A 26,239-nucleotide genomic window follows, 5' to 3' on the forward strand; every position below is an offset into this window, starting at 1 on the left:
TGATATTATTATACGTAAGAAATTAGAGTAATACTAATTTTACAAAGATACATATAAAGGGGACATACAAAGACAATTCATACCCTTGATTTTCATGATTTCTCTCTCTCTCTCTCTCTCTCTCTCTCTTTTTCCGTTTTTTCTTTGTTTTTTTCTTCTTGTTGACGTCATTTTGTAACTCTCTTTGTATGAATCTTTGTAAGGATAGCATTTTTTAAGAAATTATGTCATAAATGATATTTTTGAGATTAAAGTCGTTTACTACAACTGGTTTTTATTAGAATGGATATTATTATAATATAATTTTCTTTTAAAAAAATCATTAATTGTTTAATCATACAAATGTAAGAGATTTTATAGTTTAAATTATATAAAAGAGTTCTAAAAATGTAAAACGAATAATGAAATAAAATTGTAAAATAATATAGAAATGTCTTTGATATTGAAATTTTAAAATATTAAAATTAAAATTTTAGCTTCTTTCAATAGATATAAACTATATTTTATATGGCAATTAACGTACAAGAAGTTTTGAATAAAGGTTGACATTAAAGTACTCACTAAAGCCTTAAGTCAGCCCAATTAAAACGCCTTTTAGACGAAACAATTAGATGAATTACATTAAATTTCCCAATTTTGGGATTAAATGTAAAGATAGCGCCTAGATTCAATAGTGTCTCAAAAAAGATCTCTTACCCAATTTTGACACTGTTTAGGACCAAATTATACTTCATACAATCGCAAAAATGATCGTTAGCCAATCGATGATTGGCTATCGGCCATTAAAGAAAAACCCACTAAATAATCAACATTGGATTATCTGTTGCTATCGGTTGCCATTGACGTAAATAACAGGAACTCAGAAAACAGAGAGAAGTAAAAGAAGAATTTTCTGGAAAAATGGTTAAGCTTTTCTTATTAACAAAACAGTAGCTACACTTTACAATTTATACTCCTAATTGTTTTGATCCATGTCAAAATATATCTCCACCGTTCATAACAAAATGAAACGAACACAAGACTCTTCATCTAAACCCTTTGATTCAGAGAAAATCTTTTGCTTTTCAGGTGCGTACTGTATTGAAGAAGAAGAAGTTCACGTGAGCTGTAGGTTGGCGCCAAATTCAATTTCTTTCAAACAAACAGAAACGACGTCGTTTCTTGCTTGAGTTTTGAGGCTTGCATGGACAGTTAACATCGTCCCTCAAGCCAAAAAACTAAAAAAAAAATCACAGTACTCAAACCTTCAAGGAACTTCAATTCAGTGAGCTCAAACTCAGTTTTCGTCCCTTAGGCCTAAAAACCCAGAACTCAAAATCAGATCAGACTCAGAACTCAACACATCACTGAACTTCATCTTAGTGAGCTCAAACTTAGTTTTTGTCCCTTAGGCCTAAAACAACGGAACTCAAGTTCAAATCAAATTCAACACTTTCTCCACACATTTTAATCTTCAGTATTTTTTTATTCGGATCTGGAATTTGATGCTTGCGCTTGAGACAATATTGTCCCTCAAGCGCAAATTCAAATGGAGAAGCAAAAATACAGAGTTGATCACGAAGAAGATGAAAATGAGAACCTGAAAGGGGTTTGGTTAGGAAATCTGCAACTTGAAAAGAAGAGGCAATATATTGTACAACCAAGCGCTTAGATTGAACCATTTCACAAACAAAATGCACATCAATTTCGATGTGTTTTTTGTGTGCATGGAAAACGGGGTTGGACGCAAGGGCACCTGTACTAGTGTTATCACATTAGAGATCTAGAATACCCGGAATAGAAATGTGAAGTTCTTGAAATAAGTTCTGAAGCCACGCTATTTCAGTGGAGGCTTCAACTAAAGCATGGTATTTAGCCTTGGTAGATGATAAGGCAACAACTTGCTGCTTTTTGGAACTCCATTGAACCAAGTTAGGACCAAGGAAGATGTAATAACCACTGGTAGATTTGCAATCAAAGAGACTGTTGGCCCAATCAGCATCTGCATATCCTTCAAGCTGTAAAGTGGTACCTTTGTGAAAAGTGAGACCATGGTTAAGGGTCCCTTGAACATAGCGCAAAACATGCTTACAAGCTTGCCAATAATTGATGGTTAGGGCCTCGAGAAACTGACTTAACTTATTCACTACAAAGGAGAGATCAGGCCGAGTCATAGTGAGGTATTGTAATGCACCAATGAGACTTATATATGTGGTGGGTTGTTCAAACAGAGGACTATCATCAAAGCGTAATTTAAAACCAAAGACAATTGGAGTTGCACATGAATTACAATTTTGCATGCCAAACTTGAGAAAGATTTCCTGAGCATACTTGTGCTGATTTAGTTACAGTCCATGATCAATGTGAATCACCGAAATGCCTAAGAAGCAATGAACAAAGCCAAGAAATTTGAGGCCAAAAGTTGTGTCCAAGTCAGCAACAACCTGTTGAATCAGAGAGTTGTCATTTCCAATTAGCAAGATATCATCAACGTAGACTAGTATATAAAAAATAATAGAGTCTTGAGTGTAGTAGAATAGGCTGGAATCAGAGGTGGAATTCTTGAATTTTTTCTATAATAGACAGCTTTGAGTTTGTCAAACCAAGCCCATGGTCCCTGCTTTAAACCGTAGAGTGCCTTATAAAGTTTGCAGACATGATGGGGTTTAGATGAATCTAGAAAGCTCTAGGTTGAGGCATGTAAATTGACTCAGAGAGTTCACCATTAAGGAAGGCATCGTTCACGTCAACCTGCTGTACATCCCAATGATGGTAGACTGCTAAAGATAGGATTGCACAGATTGTCAAAGCCTTGACAATAGGAGAAAATGTTTCAAAATAATTGATACTAAGGGTCTGATGAAACCCCTTGGCAACAAGTCTTGCCTTGTATCATTGAAGGTTGCCATCCGCATTCAGTTTCACCTTGAAGACCCACTTGTTACCAACTAATGTCATATCATTGGTGTAAGGGACTAAGGACCAGGTCTGATTTTATTGGAGAGCCTTATATTCCTTAGTCATAGCTTTCAACCACAGGGGATTTGTTGAGGTTGAGGCAACAGAAGCAGATTCTGTGTGCGAAGTAGGAGCAATTGAGTTGAAAAGTAGTTGCCTTACTTCTGGTGAGCATGGGATGAAGATTTTACACTGAGGAAGAAGGTGCTTATACAGATGAGGAAGGAGCACAAGATTGATAAGATTGAAGATCAACTTCCAATGTGATTGGAGGTTGCACTGATAAGTGGTTTGGAGAACTAGCAGAGGCTCCAGGCAAGGTAGAAATCCTAGGAAGATCATGTTGTGATGAAGGTATGGGCAACGAGTTAGTGGAATTGTAGACAGGAACACTAGGTGGTGTGGATGATCCAAAGGAAATATCCCGATACTGACATGCATTGGAAAGATCAGGATGAGATGATATGATGGTAGGAATCCTCCAAGTCTGAGATGACAGCGTTATACTGGTTGAATCATAAACTGGAAGATTATCAACAGAAGAGTTGATAGCAAAAGGAAAAACAACCTCATTGAATTTAACACTCTATACTGTATAGACTCTACCCTTGGAATTTAGGCATAAATACCCCTTATGATGTACACTGTAGCCCAGGAGAATACACTATTCAGTATGATGTGCAAATTTGTGTTTCTGATATGGTATAATAAAAGGAAAGCATTGGTAGCCAAAGGTTCTAAGAGCTTTATAATCTAGTGTTTTATGAAAGAGGAGATGATAGGGGACTTGCTTAGACAAAATAGAGGAAGGTAGCCTATTTATCAAATATAAGATTGTGTGAAATGCAAACCACCAAAACCAAAGTGGCATGGAAACTTGTGCCAATAAGGTAAGCCCTATCTTTGTCACATGTCGATATTTTTGTTCAATCTTACGATTTTGCTGGTGCGTATGAGGGCAAGGATGGCAAAAATAAACACCTTGTGCAAAGAACTTAGCCAAGCGTCTGAACTCACCTCCCCAATCAGATTGAAAAACCTTTATTTTGCTATTAAACCGTTGAGACACTAGTTGAGTGAATTGTTGAACAACTGTGGTAACTTCGGATTTCAACTTGAGTGGATATATCCATGAATACCTGGTGTGATCATCCACAAAAAGTAAGTAATATCTGAATCTTGTGGCAGAAACTATAGGCGTAGGTCCCCAAACATCCGCAAAACCAGTTCAAAATGATCATATGTTTGAGAAACAGAGGGTGGAAACAAATTTTGGTGAAATTTTCCATATTGCAAGCTTCACAAAAACCTGTTTTGTTTACTGCATTATCCTTTACATTCAGTTCTGGTACAAGACATTTCAAGACAGAAAAATGAGGGTGACCAAGCCTCCTATGCCAGAGATCACCTTCACTATCAGATACTAAAGACTGAGTTTTATTTTCTCCTACATCAGACATATTGCTTGAGACTAAGAAATTGGATAAAATTGTCAAACAACCAAGAGTAGATTCTAGCTTGTGAAGAGGTTTTGAATAAGTGGTGGAAACTTGTGATAGGAAAAATTGAGAGGATTCGGGAGGAGAAGACACATCTTGTTGACTTACACCATTTCCAGTGGGAATATCAAGTTGATACAAGCCATTGTGCACAAACCCTTTAAGAAGAACCACTTGTGAAGCCTTGTCCTTAATAATACATCAGTCAATAGAAAATTTAACTAATACATTATTGTCTCTGGTTATTTTAGATATACTAAGGAGATTTTTTGTCACTTGTGGAACACACAAAATATTTTTGAGTTGTAAGGATCTGTCAACACAAAAAGAGGGGAGAGTAGTCGAACTTGTGTGAGAAATATCAAGGCATTGGCCACTTCCGACTTGTAAGGATTTAGTCCGGTGTATTGGTTCTTGATAGAGAGATTCTGTAGATCAGGAATTATGTGATGAGTGTCATCGGAGTTAATAAACCAATTGGGATCTGATATTGTTAGAGGAATTGCCGTCAGATTGGACTGTTTAGCTCCAGAGTACTGCTTTAGTTGATTTTCCCCTGAACTTCCAGAGTATTGTTGTGATTGATTGATCTAAGAAGGTGAGTGGTTGGTTGGTACAACATTCTGAGAGTTCATGATGATACACCATTGAGGCTTAGTTTGTGAAAGGTTGGGTTGAGTAATAGTTGGAATATTCAGGTTGAGTATTGTCAAAATAGGCTTGTGCAAGAGCCATGTTCTGAGTAGGTTGTGGTGATGAATTATACTCAAAACCAAAAGAAGGTATGTGATTCTAATTTCCTTGAAATGAGGTATCAAAACGATGGTAACATTGAAGAGCCATATGACTAACTTTTCAAGACAACTGACAAAAGAGTCGTGGTTTGTAAAAGTTTCTTCCTCTTCCTCTACTTCTACCAAAGTTAGGATTATACAGCTAGAAATTTGGGGTAAATTGATACGAATTCTTAGGTTCATTCTAATTCTGAGAGAAAGGTTGTGAAAATTGATTTGGTTGTTGTTCTGAGGTTTTAGCTACTGACATGGTAGGTTGAGGTTGTGAGTTAACAGATTGTTTGTTTGCTATGAAGGCAACAGCTTCATGAAAGCCTATATAGGCTGAATATTGTTTCTCCAACCTCATTTCATGTTTATGCAGCAAGAATTGTGCTTCTTGCAGTGATACTTCATTACTTCTAGAGGTTAAGGTTGCTACCATTGCATCATATTCTGATCCAAGTCCATCAAGCAAGTATAATAACAATTCCTTATCAGTCATCGTCACACCACTTGTGGTTAAGGATCCAACAATTTCTTTCATTTTGAGCACATAGTCATTTATACTAGAATTTTCTTTCCTAGTGGTCTGTAATTGATTCCTTAGGTGCAAGATCCTAGCCTTAGGATCTATTTAAAAATGCATCTCTAGAGTATGCCATATCTCATATGTTGTTTCACAGTTTGCTGCATGCCTAAACATTGTTTCTGAAATGGAGGATATTAGTCAACTTAACAAGAACTAATCAATCTTTTTCCATAATGCATGTTTTGGATTTGTTATCTTCTTCGGTTCATCAGTAGCAGCAAGAATAAAAGGAGGAGGACATAGTTTTTCTCATGATACAATCCTTCCAGTTTGTACGCTTTCAAGGCCGGAAGCACTTGCGACTTCCAATAGGCATAATTTTTCTCGCCTAGTTTCACCTTAACAACAGGTAATGTGTTGTTAAGTGCTGAGGATGAGAGTGAATTCATCATTTTTCCTTTTGTATTGAAAGTTGCAGAGTGAGGTGTTTTTGGATGCGGCATTGACGTCTGTCAAAGGCTCTGATACCATATAAAAGAAACTCATAAAATAGAGAGAAGTAAAAGAAGAATTTTCTGGAAAAATAATTAAGCTTTTTGTTATGCTGTAACCTAAATCAATCAAGAACCAAACTGCACAGAATCAAGAAAGCAAACACAGACAACACTAGTAATTTACCGTGGTTCACTTGCTCTATTTTTGAGCAAGCTACATCCACATTAAACTTCGAAAATAGGGAGCTCGCTGCACTACTATTATTAAGACTCAATCAATTACAGCCCTAATTTTGAATATGCCCAAACACTCCTCTCACTCATCTGAAATCAAACCCATAATCTGACCCTAGGAACACTCTAACCCTGGAATCCCTAGAATAAGAACAATCTTACTCTTTCTCAAATGATTAAACCAAACCACTCAAGAATCACCCAAATTACACAAGAAATCATATCAGAAAAACACAAACCCTAATTGTATACAAAGAACATAGAAACGCGATGCTTTCGATTTGAGAAGGTTGGGGTGTAACTAAAATTGTTTTTCCCTTTTATAGTATTGACTTGTAGAGGACTCTCAGCCATCGGATTGGAGTTGGATCAATGGTCAAGATCCAATTCAAAATTGTCCAAAATGACACCGTTCCACTAACCTCCAATACGTCATCTTTTCGAGCATTCACTTCAACAATCTCCACCTTGAATGCTTGAAACTTCTCTAGTGCAGAAAACCTAAACCAGATCCCTCATTGCTCTTGTCTTCATAGATTACCTCACATGCAATAAGTCCAAGCAGTGCTTGAACTTGGTAGGGGAGACGATCTTTGTTCCCATGTCAACCGGATTATCCTCAGTGGACACTTTCTTTAGGTCGACCACTTGTTGTGTGCCTAAATCTCTGACAAAGGGGAAACAAACATCTACATGCTTTGTCCTCTCATGATAAACCAGGTTCTTGCTTAAATGAATTGCGTTTTGGCTGTCTGAATATATGATTACCTTTCCCTCTGTCAGATTTGCTTCAGCTAGCAAACCTTGCAGCCATAGGGCTTCCTTGAACACATCAGCAATGGCAATATACTCTGCTTCAATTGATGAGAGGGCCACAATGGGCTGAAGCTGAGACTTCCAACTTATATAGTTTCCACCGAGAGTGAAGTAATATGAAGTGGTGGATTTTCTTGTATCTTGTCACCTGCAAAGTCAGAATCTACAAAGCCAACCAAGTCAAGTGAAGCATGCCTTTTACAAAATTCTAACCCAACATTCAAAGAATCATTAATATACCTCAATACCCACTTTAAAGCAGCCCAGTGCTCACTGCCTGGATTAGCCATAAATCAGCTTAATAAGGAAATGGCAAATGACAGGTCTGGTTTAGTGCTAATCATCGCATACATAACAGATCCAACTACATTTGCATAAGGGACAAATTCCATTTTTATTAATTCAGCTTCAGTTTTAGGGCATTGACCTTTATTCAGCACAAAATGGTTTGCAAAGGGCATAGAAACTAGTTTAGAATCTGCCATACCAAACTTAGACACCAGTTTTCTAAGGTATGATTGTTGCCTAATTTTTAGCTCATATTTGCTCCTGTTTCTAGTAATGCCCATTCCTAGAATTCTTTTTGCATTTCCTAGGTCTTTCATGTCAAATTCAGACTTAAGTTTTCCTTTTAGTTCAAGTATTTTTGACTTAGAGATATACATCATGTCCTCATTCAAAGTAAAATAAAAACAGTTGTCGTATCTACTCCTAGTAAACCCTATGTTCAAAATGAAAGTGTCAAACCTCTTGTACCACTGCCTCGAGGACTGTTTCAGCCCATATAGAGATTTGTACAGGATGCAAACATGGTCAGTGACTTTATAGTCTATAAAGTCTATTGGTTGGCACATGTAAATTTCCTCTTCTAAATTTCCATGCAAGAAGGCAGTGGTCACATCCATTTGCTCTAACTCTAGGTTGTAATGGGCAACTATGGAGAGCATTAGTCTAATGGTCTTGTATTTGACTACCGGGGAAAAGACTTCATTGAAGTCTATCCCCTCCTGTTGGGTGTACCCCTAAGCAACTAACCTAGCTTTGTAACTAGCTGGGTCAGTAGCTAAAACACCCTCTTTTATTTTAAACAGCCATTTACAGTGGATCAGTTTCTAGTCCTTTAGTTTTGGAACCAAGGACCAAGTTTTGTTTACCTCAAGTGACCTCATTTCCTCTTCCATTGTTGCCCTCCACTTGTCTTTCTCCTTGGAGCTCATTGCTTCTTCATATAAGTCTAATTCTATTCTTTGCACCTCTGTTCCTGCAAGCAAGGCAGTGTAAATTAGTTCAGCATAAGAGAATCTAGCAGGGGGTCTTACCTCTCTCCTTATTTGGCCCTTGCAAGTTGATAGTGTTCCTGTTGGACATGTTGTGGCTCAGGTGCATTTGCTACAGCTCCTTCCTCTTCAGATTATAGACCATCTGGTCTTGTTTGAGTTTCTGGTACCTGTTCATCATCAAGTTGAGGTGGTTCAGCCTGTTGACCCACAGGCTCCACCTTAATTGATGTAGTCTCTATTGAGTGGCTTATGTGCTCAGGTGAAGTGTGATTGCCTAAAGTGTGATTGCCTATGTCATGGTTAGTGGCTTTGTAAGGCAAAACCCCTTCATTAAACACTACATCCCTACTTATGATGATTTTTACCCTTGGTGACCCTCTATCCCAGAGTCTATATCCCTTGGTCCCTTCTTGATATCCTAGGAGCACGCACTTTGTGGACCTAGGCTCTAATTTTCCCCTTGCTGTATGTGCATAGGCTGCACACCCAAACACTCTTAAGTGATTTAGACCATGCCTTCTCCCAAGCCACACCTGTTCGGGGCATTTAAAATTTATAGCAGTAGAAGGACTTCTATTTATCAGGTAGGCAACAGTGGATAGTGCCTCTCCCCAAAAGGTATTGGGCAATCCTGAGGTGAAAAGCAAGCATCTGACTTTTTCTAGGAGGGTCCTGTTCATTTCTCAGCCACCCCATTTTGCTGAGGAGTTTTTCTTACTGTTCTATGTCTTAGAATGCCTTGCTCACTGCAAAAGTTATCAAATTCAGTATTGCAGTACTCTAGTCCATTGTATGTTCTTAAGTCTTTTACTTTCCTGTCTAGTTGATTTTCTACAAGTACTTCCACTCTCTAAACTTAGACAGGGCTTGATCCTTGGTTCTTAGAGGGTAGATCCAGACTTTTCTATTGAAATCATCCACTATAGACATAAAGTAACTGTTGCCCCCATGTGACCTGACCCTCTCAAGCCCCCACAGATCAGAATGGATATATTCTAGGCATCATGTGGCTAGGTGTATACCTTTTGGGAAACTAACTCTATGTTACTTACCTAGGACACAGTTCTCACAGGATTCTAAGGTTGATACAATCTCTTTTCCAAACATTCCCTGGTAGCTTAGGATGTCTAACCCTTTCTGGCTCATGTGACCCATCCTAAGGTGCCATTTTTCAGTAACTGATAAGTTTGAGGTGACTGGGGCAGTAGTGAAGCAGTCAGAACAGAAGTCACCACAAAGGATATATAGCCCATTCCTTTTTTCTCCTTTCAGAATCAGGTTCTGGTTCCTATACACATTCAACCATCCATTTTCAACCTTATAGCAACACCTTGCCTCATCTAGGGTTCCTAAAGAAATAAGGTTCCTCTTGAGTTCAGGGATAAACCTGACATTGGTTAGTTTTATCTTTTTCCCCTCACTAAGTATGAGAGTTATGCTTCCTATCCCTTTCACTCTACAAGCATGGTTATTCCCCATAAACACAGTTTCCTTATCATAGTCTTTGAAGTCCTGAAACCACTCCCTGTTAAGGCTCATATGGAATGAGCATCTTGAATCTAATACCCACTCTTTTGTACTATCAGAGACAAACATAGTGAGGACCTCTATTTCTTCTGCTAAGTTTTTGGTAGAGGTTATATTACTCTCTGTGTTCCCCTATTTTTGTTTCTTAAGCCACTCAAAGCAATTCTCTTTCAGATGACCAGTTTTGTTACAGAAAAAAAATTTTCTAGACTTAGTCTTTTGCCTATTATTCCATTTACCCTTTTTCTTGTTTCTGGACCCCTGACTAGATTGGTTTCCTTTAGCAGGTTGGATAGTTTCTGGTTTCCTCCTCACAAACAGGTTGCTCCCATTTCGTTTTTGTACTTTTAATTCTAGTTCCCTAGCTTTAAGTCCTGCAATTATTAAGTCAACACTAGGAACAGTACCAGAGTACTAGAGTGCATTCTTGACTACTTGGTAGTCATCATTTACAGAATTCAACAGCATCATAGCCAAACTAGTTTCCCTTAATTCTTGATCGATTCCCTTTAAAATGAGTGTCATTTTTAGAAATTCATCCAAGTTTTCCTCTATGGTCTTATTGCTATCCATCTTATACGATAATAAAGCACCTTTAAGGAATGCTAAATTTGGAGCAAATTGAAGGGCATACAAAGATTCGAGCTTACTCCACAACCCTAGAGGGGTTTCAATTCCATCAACCTTCCTCAGTACGCTATCTGATAGGTTCATCACGATCAGGTTGTAAGCTTCTTCGTCAATTTCCTCATTTTTCCTTAGTTTCTCTTCGAGCCACTTCTTGGGATCCTTCTCTAGTGCAAGGCCAACCTTGTTGTGCGAAAGTAGGGCCTTCATTCCAACTCCCGAAGTCGATCTTCCCATCATAATGGGAGATCTCCATTCGGGTGGTGGTGTTGGTCATGATTTGGTGTTTGGTTTAGTGTTTAGGAAACGACAGACTCAAGAACTCAGGACTGATTTGAATCTTTACGAAACGACCCAAAGAAACCCTAATTTGTTATACCCTTGGTCTAATCGAAACTGATATACTTGGATATAGGCTCTAAGGACTCTTAATTAGATCAAGAAACCTTAGATATGAGAAACCCCCAAATTTCGAAAACCCTAATTTTATTGATCTAAAAATTCAGAATCCAAACACCCAAAGATTTGTTGCCTAAAGGCTGTGATACTACTGTTATGCTGTAACCTAAATCAATCAAGAACCAAACTACACAGGATCAAGAAAGCAAACATAGACAACACCAACAATTTACCGTGGTTCACTTGCTCTATTTTTGAGCAAGCTACATCCACGTTGAACTCCGGAAACGGGGAGTTCGCTGCACTACTATTATTAAAAATCAATCAATTACAGTCCTAATTTTGAATACGCCCAAACACTCTTCTCACTCCTCTGAAATCAAACCTGTAATCTGACCCTAGGAACACTCTAACCCCGGAATCCCTAGAATAAGAACAATCTTACTCTTCCTCAAATGATTAAACCAAACCACTCAAGAATCACCCAAATTACACAAGAAATCAGATCAGAAAAACACAAACCCTAACTGTATACAAAGAACACAGAAACGCGATGCTTTCGATTTGAGAAGGCTGGGGTGTAACTGAAATTGTTCGGCCCTTTTGTAGTGTTGACTTGTAGAGCACTCTCAGCCGTCAAATTGGAGTTGGATCAATGGTCAAGATCCAACTCAAAACTGTCCAAAATGACACCGTTCCACTAACCTCTAGTACGTCATCGTTTCGAGCATTCACTTCAACACTTTTCTTATTAACAAAACAGTAGCTACACTTTACAATTTATACTCATAATTGTTTTGATCCATGTCAAAATATATCTCCATCATTCATAACAAAATGAAAAAAAACACAAAACTCTTCATTTGAACCCTTCGATTCAGAAAGAATCTTTTCCTGTTGAGGCGCGTTTTGTATTGAAGAAGAAGAAGTTCACATGGGCTGTAGGTTGGCACCAAATTCAATTTCTTTTAAACAAATTGAAACGACATCGTTTGTTGCTTGAGTTTTGAGGCTTGCATGCACAGTTAACCACAAGGTTCAAATGAAAGAATCGCCTGATAGCAACTGATAAACTTATATCGATCATTGATAATTAGAGAAAAATAATAACTGTTGCATGTAGATTCTCCATTTAACAAAATTCACACAGACAAACTCCATTCATCAAACACCTACAACCCAAATACACATTCTTCAATCTCTATTTTCAATCGAAAGTCGTTCAATGAGTTTGCTTTGTTTTGGTTTGCACACTAAATAGCCAAGACTACACTTTCTTCGTCCTTGATACAAATCAGGGATTCTATTCTCTACCCCCCTTGAGAGATAAGGAGCTAGTTTGCCCTAGGATTTTGGAAAAGTATGTAAAAAACCCCTGAAACCCAGTTCCTGGTATGACTTCATGACCAAAACTCAACTCATGTGCGTTGACTTGTCAACAATTACCTTTATGCCCTTAACAACCACTTGGAGAATTAAAATTACTGAAATAGCCCTCATATAACTCAAATTGTATGAAAAAACAATAGGAGGTGTTGCTTTGCTAATAGCTTATAACTCAAAAGTAATTACAAGTTATCAAATAAAAAAAAAAAGGAAATGACTTAAAACTACATTTGTTCTTGCTAGTCAAAGTGCTACTAAATTATATTATTCTTGGAACACTTTACGTAGGTTTAATTAAACCCTTTTACGTTGACATGCATAAGAAGCAACAGGTTAGGAAAATTAAGGGTTTGTTTGATTTTTTATCCAAAAATAATTTTTAAAAACTAATATACAATTCAAATTTTGAGTTGTATCTTAATATTTTTATTATTTTAAAAAGTTTTTGATATAATATTCAAAAACTATTTTCAGATTAAAAACTATAGAAAACTAGGAAAACAATTTTTAATTGTTTATGATTTTACACTAGTCTTTAGAATTGTATCTAAAAACTGTTTTAAAATACCTTTTGACTCAACAGTTGTTGTATCTCTTATTTTGAAAAAAAAAGAAGTTATATTTAAATTCTATATTAAATAGAGCCTAAGAAATTGTTCTTGAATTTATTCACAAACCTATTAAAGGAATATTAATATTCTTAAGAATTGTACAAACTTAAAGATTAAAATCGATAATATAATTGAAAATAAAAACATATTGATTTTCTGAAAGAGGAAATGTAATATAAGAGTTGAACACGAATTTACAAAAAACTATAAAGGATTGATCTTACCTTTGATTAAGGTTCATAGTTTCCATAGTTAGCATTTCTATAGGAGATTCATTAAAGTTTAAAACCATTATGACTCTTATCACGGAGTCCATGAAAGAGAATTTTATAGAACCAGCAGTGGAAGTAGAGGGTAGCTCACCCGGTTACAGTCTGAGTGAGAATTGGAAGAAAAAAAATTATTTATTATTTATTATTTTTAAGTTTATAATTTATAATTTAAATAATTTAATTTTACAGAATGAAATATCTCTTAAAACTATTAAATAATTTAATTTTATAACTCCCTAAACACATTTGGTTAAGCAAATGAATAAATATCCAAATTATAATTCATAGAATTCATGCAAAAATAGATAAATTATTGTTATAGTTTTCCATATATACCTTCTTTTCTTTCATTTCTGTACCTCTTTTTTCTTAATTTTCTTAAATTCCTAAATTATAAACAACTTTACTTGTCTTTTCAACAAGATTAAAATAAGTTCAATTTAACATATAGACACTTTATCATTATTTCTCTTATTTTCAAAAAATATATATTTGTATTTTAAATAATTGTTAGGAAAATTTCCTAATTGTGGGCTAACATTAATTATATGTTAGTTTTGATTAAAATCGAGTAAATTGATAGTCCACTTATTTACTATACTAATGTGTTTAATGTGATCATATTAAAGTTTAGTCAATTACACTTTATTTAATTAATCTGGATTGACAACAAAAGTTTTGGCCTTAGGGTTTATTAGGCCTTTAATGGGAGGGACAAATAAACTATTATTAAATTGGTTAAGTCACATTTCCAAATGCTATAAGATAACTAAAACCCCATTTTAGAAGTTATCATTCAATTTTGTGTTATTGGAAAGGAAGACTTACGCTCTCTGCGTTTTGGGAAAAACTGACTCTCCTCTTTTAAGAAATTCAAGAATCAAGAGTCATGGCACAAACAAGTTTGTCTATAACTCTTTACTATTAATTCAGTATTTTATAAACTAACATATGGGTTATTAAGATCTGAATGCATTGATATTATACTGGTGTTTTGTAACTCATTATTTGAGATTTCATGCATTGATTTGTATTCACATTTGGTGAATAATTATTACATGTGGTGTCAGAGTCACGCATATTAGTTTATAAGATCTGATTTTTGAAGTTATAATTGGGATCAAAATCAAAATTGATTTTAGAGTTCATAAAAAAAATTTGGGTTCTTGAATAAATAAACCCAAATTGGGGCTTTTATGTTTTGAACCCATAAATGGCTTTTCCAACCATTTGGGAGCCTTCTTCCAGCCATTGGAGGGTGGAAAAGGCTGAATTTTTACTGCTGGAGTCGAAAAATACAGATCTGGATTTTTCCAGATCATAGGGGTGAAATTGTTATTATTCAAACCTTTAGGGGCTAAACTAATTTTATAAATATTGGGATGTTTTTCTATATTTATTAAATTAGGGTTAGTCAACCTAGTTAGGTCAACCCAACCCGGTCAATTAGGGTCAAACTGACTCGATAAAATCAAACCGGGTCAATAGGGTCAAACCCGACTCGCAAAAGTAAATGTGGGTTGTTTAACCCGATCCGACTAACATGGTTCAACCTGACCCGGTTAATGCGAGCCAACCCGATTTAGCCAAATCGGGTTAACCCATCCAATCAGTTCGGGTCAACCTGAACCTACCAAAACCAGGTCAACCCAACCTAGTCAAACTAAGCCGTTGACAGTGCGTGTGGGGCGTGTGATAGCACGTGGTGACACATGCTGGTGCGTGTGTCTTTGTGGCGGTGCGTGAAAGCGCATAGGTATGATTTTCTAATGTGTGAAGGTGTGTGGCAGTGATTATTGGCGCGTGGAAGTGATATTCCAGTGCGTGAGAGTGTGTATGGGCGCATGGAAGCATATGAGTGGTGTTCCTGGCACGTGAATGCACGTGAGACTCTTTTCAGGAGCGTGATCATGTTTTTCGACGTGTGAAGGTGATCTTCCAACATGTGGCAGCACATGCGAGCATGTATGGGGGCATGTCGACATGTGATGTGATGTTTCCAACTCGCGAGAGCGCGTGTGACTGTTTTTCGATGCATGTGGTTGCGCGTGAGCCTATTCTGGTACCGTTGAAGATGAAATTACCTTTAAATCATATTTCCCTATATTTTTGTTAAAGTTATACTCATCTACGTGCAACAATTATATAGAGTATAATTTATGAGGATTGATTGTTCTTTTGGTTAGAGCAATTATCAAATTAAGATTGTCAGAGATAATAGGGGTTTTATATCTCGTGAAATCTTAATTATGACTATTAAAATCCAAAAAAGGTTATTGAATTAAGATTATTAGAGATAATTAAATGTGTATCTCATAAATCTTAATATTTAAGGCAATATTATTTAGTATCATTAGAACAATTTTGTGAGTTGTTAGAATGCTTAATCGCCAAAGTGATGCATTCATTGAAATTTGCAAGATTTTTCATTTGATAAACGATACATTATTTTAGTTTATGGCAATATTACTCAGTATCATGAGAATATTTTTTGAGTTGTCAGAATGTTTATTCGCTAAGGTAGAGCATTCATTGAAACTTGTAAAATTATTCATTTAGAAAATGATACGTTCTTCAATTTTAATGCACATAATTTCCAGCCAAAGCAGGTTATTATTTGTATTAAAATTAAATGTTGCATAAGGTTGAATTTTGGGAATGCACTGTCCTGAAAAATTCAATACACATATAAGTGGACAATTTTACAATTGACTTGCATTTTCCTCTTAAGTGGAGGATGAACTATGACATAAAAAGTTTTATTTGCGCGAAAAAGCCGATAGTCTTCTGAATGTCATATGTTCTCATAAGTTATTTTTGATAACCTTATGTGTAGGGTCCTAATAGCATGTCATTTTCTCTGCCAAAGTGGAGTTAATTATGATGCACTAGGATTCCCTATGAGATGTAGCTTATCAGGTTTTAAAGCTACTTTGATTATTTATTGCCTATAGTTTTATACTTGGGATACTGATAGCATGTCATTTTCTCTGCCCAAATGGGGGTTAATGGTGATGCATTGAGAATCCCTATGAAAAATAGCTTATAAAGTTTTTAAAGCTATTTTAGTTATTTGTTGCTTGTGGTATTGAACTATTGCATCTTTTTTTTTTTTTTTTTTTTTTTTTTTTTTTTTTTTTTAGGTGGTGGAATCAAGATATTGAGTCAGCCCTAAGAATGTTCCATAATCATGTTATTGATAAGGAAATTTCATAATTTTCATAATTTATTATTATTTATTATTATTGTTTTATATATGCATGAATAGTTGTATATTTGTGGGAATATGATTAATGTGAATTTATGTGTATGTTGTTAAGTACATGAATTTCATGTTTGAAGGATTTATGGGTGAGATAAATGATAATTGCCAAAGCAATCCATTTATTGATACTCATAAACTTCTTCGTCATTTGGGAAGGTTGATTCCTTATACAGTAATATACCCAAAGGGGTTTTTTGTGTATTTTATAGTGAAACCATGGATAAATTAATAGTAGTGTACTGCCAAGGCAATTTTTCATCCCAAAGGAGTTGAATTATCTAAAAGTTGGGCGTTATTGTTAATTGTTTTATTTATTAGATTTAGTTGTTTGTTGCATTCCACACATAAGGTAAGTGTGGAATATTTCAAATTAAGAGAACAATACCCACGGTGATATATTATTGATATAGTATTGATATTCCTTTTGAGTTATTTCTTGTTCATCTTACCATACGACTTTGCCCATGCAGTTGATTAGTTAAAGATAATCTTTAACACTTAAATAGACAAATGAGATTCAATAATTGATCTTTATATTTGTCTTCAAGGGGAAGAGAATTTGTTCTTGACAAAAGTGCGAATGTCCTTATTAGCTTTGTCTTATTTAGATTTCTTAAAGACTCAATCTGCTTGTAATGAGAATCAAGGTAATATGTAGAAATTGAGATCCCTGGATAAAAAGGTGTACATTTTTGTATGAAGGAAGGATACAAGAAAAATATTTTTCTATTTTTATTATTTTTTGTAGTGCTTAATTTGTTTAACTCCTTTGATGCACTACATATAGTCGAATTCTTTCCCTTGGCTACCTCTGAAATTTGTTCAAGAAAATGTGAATTTTTAAGATGAAGATTTTCTTCATGCTTGTTTTAGCAATTTTGAAAGTTGAAACCATGTTTTAATGATGTTAAAAATTGTCAAGATTAAAAAATTTTCGCATATAAAAGTTTTCTTTTTCTAATAAATAAAACTTTAGTTTATTCTTGACAATCCCTTTATCTCCTTTAAAGGGAAGGTTTTTGCTATATTTTTATTTATATTATGATTCATGTATGAGTATTGAAAAGTTTCAATGTATTTGTTTAAAGCTTTAATTGAAGGTTTTAAAGAAATTTTGAGGTAATAAGTATTTTGATGAACATAGAACTATTATTTATATATAGTTGTTATGCCTCGTACACCTAAGCAGATTGAGATGGCTGAGAGACAAAGTCTCACTAGTAAAGGTACGGTGAAATATTGATGACTAGAAAAATTTGTCTATGTTATTTTGAAAATTGTCTTTTCTCACATTGGCTAGAAACTTCTAGTAAGCAGATACTAGCTTTTCTTTTAATCCTTGAGTTGTTTGGAAAGTCAAGTTTAGTACATTAGCTTTCTTGAAAATACTAAGCTTTATAGGTTTATTTCCTTGTATCATGGCATAAAGATTATTAAAACTATTAAAGTTTGATAAGGTTGATATAGTTAAATATCTCATATGGAAGCTTTTAATGAAGGTTTTCAATTCTCATTAATATTATTGTTATTAGAAGTTAAGAGGAATGATATTGATTCTATGAAATGTAATTGTTTGTGACAGCTTGCGTTTTCCCTCAATAAAGTTGTACTCATTTATTATATATGAGTGTTTAAAGCTAAAGGGATTAAAAAGCATATTAAAATGCTTTAAGGCTAACTTGTTAGCTATGAGCTCCACATAAGAGTATATATGTTTCATAGAAATGTCATTTCTCTTGTGTTTTCTAATGCCCTTTTGTAAAGACTTTTGTATCACTAATTTTTTTACCTTAAACTCCATATTTATGCTTATATATATTTTAAGGTCAGTGGGAGGTTTTCTAAATAGAGATCATTGAGTGGTATTAAAGGAATTTGTTTTTAGACTATTTGTTTTGTGCTCACATTTGGTATTTCTAATCTCTTGAGAGGCAATTAGAAATGGTGAGCTAGCTAAATTAAATGTCTTATTATTATTTTTTAAATAAGTTTTAGTATATGTCTTAAATGGCTTATGGGGGTTGTCTCGCATAAATACTTGAAGTATTACATATATTTTATGCCCTCATTAGTATAGTCAAGAACTATGATTACGGTTGAATGCATGCTAAGGTGGTTGTTATGGCCGATTCATTAACAAAAATGTTAAACTTGTTAATTTCTATATACATGTGATAACATGCGTTTTGAGTTTTTGATGCACTTGGTTGTGGGAGTTTTCTTCAGTCTACTACATGATATAATTTATATTTGTAATAAACTGGATATCATATCTGTATTTGCGGATCCATGAAATTATGAAAAATGATATGATATTGTTATTATATAATGTCACATGCATGCGAAAGATATTTTACATTGTGACAGGCTGGATTAAAGTTTGTTGACCTCATTGTTTATATGAGTTATTTGCTTGTTTTCCTGTATGGAAGTATTTTGTTGTCACTTTGAATGCATATGGTTTTGTTTTCATGATAAGTTATTGTGATAGTTTAATATCAACATTTGAGGATTGATGCAAAGTACATCAGTACTGAGTTTATATTGGCTGATTCCTTAACTAGAGGACCAAGACCTGTGGTTTTAAACGTCATGTATAGAACATGGCATCTTAAGGTCTTTTGATATTTTGGATTAGTGGGAGTTTGACATATTTTTTGTTGACTTATGCCATTTTATTTTGAACATGATCATTAGTTCTTATATATTTGCATACATATACATATGTGCATATGGATGATGAAATACAACATTGTGTTTCAAGAATAAGGTTTCTCTTGAGAATGACAGTTGTATTGGTTGGTGAAATATAACATTGTATCTCAAGAATAAGGTTTCTCTTGAGAATGACAGTTGTATAAGTATGTTTCATATTTGTATCTCAAGATAATTTGTTGAAACATACTAGCTTCATTGGAAGCTGTGAAGCTTTATTGGAAGCTAAGTAGCTTATGTGTTGCTTCATTGGAAGTTGTGAAGCTTCATTGGAAGATGTTTAGCTTCATTCAAAGCTGTGTAGTTTCGTTGGAAGCTATGAGACGTCTCTTGCTTTTCTTTAAAAGCATAAAGATTAAAGCGAGATTTTAATCAAGACTGACAGGGTAACAACACATGTTTTGATCACTTGTTGGGGTGCTATCATTGGCACGCTGCCAGATTACTAATCCATGTGAATTGATTATTAGTAATTGTAATCAAGGATTGATCTTATGTCGATGTAAGATGTAAAGATTGCCTTGGTTCATTATTGATAATCATATTGATTAGATTGTTGGTTGAAGTGTTATCTTTGGACTATGTTGTTTTCTTAAAATAGTGGCCACTTTAAAGTTAAAAAAGTTATGTTTATCTGGGAGTCAAAATTGTTTTCTTTTCTTACAATTAAAATAAAATAATTAATGTTGCCCAAGTGGGAGAATGTTAATTAGGAAATTTTCCTAATTGTGGGCTTACATTAATTATATGTTAGTTTTGATTAAAACTGGATAAATTGATAGTTCACTGATATACTAATGAGTTTAATATGATCATATTAAAGTTTAGCCCATTACACTTGTTTGATTAGTTTGGATTGACACCAAAGTGTGGCTCTTAAGGTTTATTGGGCCTTTAATAGGAGAGCCCAATAAACTGTTATTAAATTGACTAAGTCCTCTTTCCAAATGCTATAAGATAATTGAAACCCATTTTGGAAGTTATCATTCAGTTTTGCGTTATTGGAAAGGAAGACTTGTGTACGCTCTCTACCTTTTGGGAAAAACTTACACTTATTCTCTTTCAAATTCAAGAATCAAGAGCTATGACACAAACAGGATTGTCTATAACCCAACATGTGAGTTATTAAGATCTGAATGCATTGATATTATACTGTTTTTTTGTAACTCATTATTTGAGATTTCACGCATTGATTTGTATTCACATTTGGTGAATAATTCTTACAATAATAACTTTCATTACATTAAATCCACAATATTTTTATTAATGCAATTTCCATGCATGAATAAAAGAAAAAAAATATATGAATTGGTTTTGTCCCTTAAAAGATCCCATCGACCATTAAGACATTTCCAAGATTAAGAAAAAAAAAAATGACTAAGCTTCAATGTAGAATCACCCTGACTTTTTGAAGGTTTTTGATGTAGTTAATTTGTTAGAATGATAAATGAAGGGTTTATCACATCATTAATTTTTAATTTGTCTTATTTAGCAAATTCTGTAATAAAGAAAGTTGTAATTAAAAGAATTATATAATAAGGTTTAGATATATAATATAACAAGAGGGACTAATGGCAACCTTCTTTATTTTAATTTCCAAATTCTAGGCAATAATACCAATCAATAGTCTCACCTCCCTCTTGAACACATAATTTCATTTCAAGTTATTTTTTGAAATTTATAAAGACATCTGATGCCATATCCATCAACTGCAAAATAATCATGGTGCAAGTGTATATGTATCTAAAATCTAATAAAATTCGGTCAACCGGCCTCTTTATTACTAACAATATTCAAATTGAGCAATTAGAACTGTAGAAACATAATGTTCTGCAAAACAATAATAAATAGAAAAAGTCTGATTGCAGAGTATGATCATTAATGGAAAATCTTGAAATTAAAGAAGCCAACTAAAGTGGATAAAAGTGGATCCACCTTTCAAACATCTCATAACTTTCTCTACCTTTCCACTCAGTAGGAGAGTGACCTGATCCCTGTACAAAATTTACTCATAATATTAGCTTCAAGCATTCACATAAAACTCTTTCTCACAAATTGAAGAAACTAAAGATCGTTGTTAGTTCTTACCTTTGAAGTGGCATAAGTCAGTCGATAACCATAATTTGAATACTTCATTGTGTACCTAAATTGAAGAAGCATTGCCATATATAAATGTGGAATGTAGTATCATATTGAATCAAATTAAAGAAAGTTGAAATTTGAAAAGAATAGATTGTAAGTGGAACAATATTCATCCAAAGTTATATTAACTTGTAAACTTACCCTGCAACTTGACCACTAACAAACCACGGTCGCCAATCTTCATCCAAAGTTATATTGAGTTTAGTTAACCAATATTCGGTTGATATAAGTGGAACAACCAGATCATGATCAGGACTGCCCAAAATTACAAATTATATTATTATGCAGGAATTCTAGGTGCAAGAAGAAGCTATATATGAGATCAATATATTATCTTAATGAATCTGTAAAACTCCAATAAGGTTACCCATAAAGTAAAACTTGGATGCCAGTTTTTGTAAGATTTTTGTGATAGTCAAAATTACTCCGAATATCAATATCATAGTTAGCCTTCGACTTCAAGGTAAGGTTGCACCTACGCCACTCTTGAATTGTTCCCTGCTTCCAAATAAAATACAATTTTTAATGACATATAAAAATAATTAAAATCTCAACCTCCCACTGTTCTTGAATATATGTTAATACCTCTCGGACATGCAGGGCACTTTGAACACCTTTATCGTTTGCCCATATGGTAGAGAGTAGATAAGCAAAATCCTGCAAATTAACAAAAGTTATTTAGAAATTAACAACTAAATCAACAAGAACAGCTCTAATCTTGATGATAAAGATTACCTTGCACCAATAGTCATTTGCTCGAGGTGGAAGGCGATAATGTTTTGAATTTTCGTTCAAAAATCTTCTCTTCCTTCTATCATTATCTGATTTTGGTTCTATTGTCGCACACTTGGGAGCCAACACCATTTCTGTATTTATTTGTTCCAGTAACTACAATATTCAAATTAACGCTTTCTTAATATATAACATTTTACATCACAGTAAAGCAGTTGAGTTTAAGAAAGAAGAAAATTTGATCACACATCAATCGTACATTATCTATTATTTCCAAATACTCTTCGCAATCCGCACTGATGGTAGTGGTAACCCGATCAACATAAGAGCCGTTGCAATAGTCTTTGGCTGACTGTGAAAACCAATTAATTAAACATTGAATTTTATATTTAAATATAAAGTGTAATTAATATTATAGACCTAAAAAAAATGTTTATTTAGTTATAGAAATGCAATGACTCACTTCGTAAATAGCTTTAGATATAAGTCCCAGCTGATGAGCCTGTGGTATTTTATCATTGTCTTCAAGGTCAAGATCTGAATGTGGCGATCCACTTATGTATCCCTGATCAATTAATTCATAGAAAATAATTAGAAATTCCAGTTAATTTAAAATTCATAATTAGCATAATGAACCAAAAGGGCTGAATTAGTATAAGTTTATATATCCTTACTAGTATACTTATTGATGGCTCAACTCCGGCTTTATTATCTGCAATGCCATGTATATATAATTGACATATTAGATAAACTAATAACAAAAATATACATGCCCTAATATTGATGAACAAAATTGGCTTCAATAATTACCTTCCAATAGTTTTTGAACGACAACTGGAGCAACGATACCAGCATAAGAATCAGTAGCAAGAACAACTCGGTTTAGCATGTATTGAGGATGTTCATTCAACCACTGCCTCCAATTAAAAATTAAAATAAAATAATGCACAATATAATTGAGATCTATGAGAGCTTGTGCCAACATAAAATTCTGTTAAGTTAAGCATAATTTTATATTAAACTTTCACTCACAGTTCTCATAAAGTTGTAAGTTTGATTTGCAAACTTCGAGTCTGAGAGAACGTAACCTGCAGCGGTTGATGCATAGGAATAACCAGAGCCAACAGGTGAATCTACAAAAACTATACTAGCAGTCTGCAAAATTAATAAAATGTATCACCACTATACAATCATAAAACATGATTTTTTTTATGAAATTAATCAAATTAAGGCCATATATAGCTTAAAATTTTGGCACCTTTGTCCATGTGTAGGGATACAAATGTAATGATGGCAAGCCACCAGTGTAGTCAGTCTGATTAAACTGTAGGGGACCTATATAAAAAATAATATATATAGTAAACATCAAAGTTGGGGCAAATCTAGAATTTTGAATATAAGCATTTATTAATATATTCCCATAGCACTGTCCAACAAAACGACATCGTTACATAATGATAATGATAAAAATCGTATGCTTTCATAATCCTAAATCACACTTATCTTAATCATCTAGCCAAATTTGACCATACCTACCTAAGATATTTAATTAAGGAAATAGTAATTTATTAATATATTCGAATAAGATTTATTTGATACACCCCTTTACAAGATTGTTTAACTAATATTATCACACTTAAACTTTTCAAAATTATTATTAAAAAAAAAAAAAAAAAAAAAAAAGACCCTTATAATTATTGAATACTCTCCTTAAAGTATTAAAAAAAATCCCCTTATCACAATAGGGTTTCAATAATTATAACTTATAAGGGAATTTTTGATAGTTTTTGAAAACTTTGAGTGTGCTAATAAACCTATTCCCATATTGGAATGTATAAGAGAGAGGAGGATAAATGAGATACCAGTTTGGAATAAAAAACCATTTAAAGCAGAACAACCAGGGCCTCCAACTACATAAAAAAGAACAGGATCTACTTCAGGATTTCCTTGCGACTCCACAAACAAGTAGAAGAGCTCTGAATCCCCCACGCTCACATATCTGAGTTTTCAAAAATCCTCTTAAAAAATAACTTACTTCACTTTACACAAATGTAAAAAAGTGACCAAATTAAATTTCACTACTTACCCTGTTTCAAGTTTGAAAGGAAGAGTACCGGTATATCCCGGCAATGTCCTCACAATTTGCCCACAATCTGCATTTCTCAGAAAAAGAAAAACAAACAACAAAACCAAACTTGAGAATTTGGTATGATTTGAAGGCATGATATTCATATAACGAGGAGCTAATCTTATGTCAAGGTGAAATGATGAAGTCTACGTTGGTAAAGTGAGTGTATATTTATACATATACGAAAATTTCCTTTTCATTGTGCGTGTGTGAGTCGGAAATTAGAAGATGAATTTCCTAACTTTCATTCTTATTAAAATCTGGTAAGGAATATTGGATAACTGTAAGTCAACTGAACGTAGCGGTCGATCGTGTGGACGTAAATGGTTTGAATAAACTTAACCAGCAGTTTTAAAAACGCACGAGAAAAATGAGGATTTCAAAAGACCTTGCAGCTTCAGACATTCCTAACAAGACACATAATGTAAAATTTCTGGACTAAGGGACCAGACATTTTTTACCGAGGTTTGGCGAAATCTCAAACTGATAGCCCCAGTTCTATTTATTTCAGATTCCCACCTTTAAATGAGGGTCGTCAATGATGCTTTGGTTCTGATACAGGCTATTACCAAACTGCCCTTCACCCCATTCCAAACCATAGAGTCCATTCCAAGCCACCCCATCCCAAACCGCCACCACAACCAACCAAACCACCACCACAGTCGACCCATTCTACAATCAATCAACAAATCAAATTCACTCCAAAACAGTGGACGACGACGGTGGCAAGGAAAATTAGCGGCCGACAGCAGGGAAAACAACCAGAAAAAACCCGCAACCAATCAACAAATTAAATTCACTCCAAATTAAACACAACGAAAACCCAACAAATCGAAATCAAAACAAAGGCTCCAAATCAACCCAAACGCAGCTATCAAGCGAAGAGATGGGGAAGTGATTGGTGGTGATGGGGGTTTTCGGCGACGCTGGAATCAGCCGGCTGGGCACTACACTCATGGAAAAGGCAAAATCGCATGGTGGAGAGGAAAAAAATGGAGAAATGTAAGAGGGAGATGGATAGTCACTGCTAGATCTGGGCTTCATCATCAGAAAAAAGTCGGTGACGGCGACGACGCCAACAAAGATGAGGGGAAGCAGAGGATAAAGAGATGGAGGTGGAGACTAGAGAGAAATTTCAGAGTTGGTTGGTTATTTTGTCCTTTTAATTTCAAAATAGGATAAAGTCTATTTTAGCCTTCCATTGTTAAAATAAAGAAAACAAAGTTAGTTTTAAGGGTAGAAATCTGAATAAATGGAAATTGGGTATCCGCATGAGATTCGCCCAAACCTCGGGGTGGGAACATGTCGGCTTCTCTTTTTAAAATTTTAAGAAGATTAGATAGTAGGAAGAGACGGTACACGTGGAGTACTGGCCAATCAATGGTCATTGCTGGTTGGTGATGCAGTTTTACTATTTGGTCATCAATACCTTAAATTGAAAGATCTATATATTTTTAATTTCAATAAATATTTTTCTCAAAGAGTTAAATATTTATGATCCATTAAAAGAATGGGAAAGATTGAAGGCGTATTGTTAGTCTGTTATATGAAACCTATATGGAAAAAGAGATAAAAAATACACCACATAATATCTATATAAATTATTTGATCGGTTGATACGAAAGAATTTGAAAATATAATTTGTAAATGTACTATTATTATTTTTAGTTTATAACTATTTTGGATGGAAAATAAGAATTGAGTGATATCTTATTAATGATTTATTTGAATTAAAACAAATCTCATTTGCATATTAATTTCTTATCTAAGAATATTAAAATGTTGTTGATATGGATTCACATGTATTTATTAATTGTTGAGATGTTATTGCTACGCATTTCTCAATTGTTGCTATGAAGTTTGTGCTTGT

At 34.2% G+C, this 26,239-nt stretch overlaps 1 protein-coding gene across 1 annotated transcript; it reads right to left on the bottom strand.

Moving 5' to 3' along the window:
- Positions 1-21,277: 21,277 nt before the first annotated feature.
- LOC116141534 (serine carboxypeptidase-like 18) lies at positions 21,278-24,561 on the bottom strand. The gene is made up of 14 exons (XM_031427036.1): positions 24,328-24,561; positions 24,104-24,240; positions 23,500-23,576; positions 23,274-23,396; positions 23,052-23,154; positions 22,916-22,953; positions 22,705-22,806; positions 22,501-22,593; positions 22,245-22,397; positions 22,095-22,166; positions 21,877-21,959; positions 21,651-21,764; positions 21,456-21,510; positions 21,278-21,361 (listed from the first exon to the last, which is right to left on the bottom strand). Exons 1-14 carry the CDS (start codon positions 24,471-24,473, stop codon positions 21,278-21,280), a joined length of 1,380 nt encoding a protein of 459 aa, XP_031282896.1. The 5' UTR covers positions 24,474-24,561.
- Positions 24,562-26,239: the final 1,678 nt, after the last annotated feature.

This window comes from Pistacia vera, unplaced genomic scaffold (assembly GCF_008641045.1).
Source record: "Pistacia vera cultivar Batoury unplaced genomic scaffold, PisVer_v2 Contig40, whole genome shotgun sequence".
Taxonomy (NCBI): domain Eukaryota; kingdom Viridiplantae; phylum Streptophyta; class Magnoliopsida; order Sapindales; family Anacardiaceae; genus Pistacia; species Pistacia vera.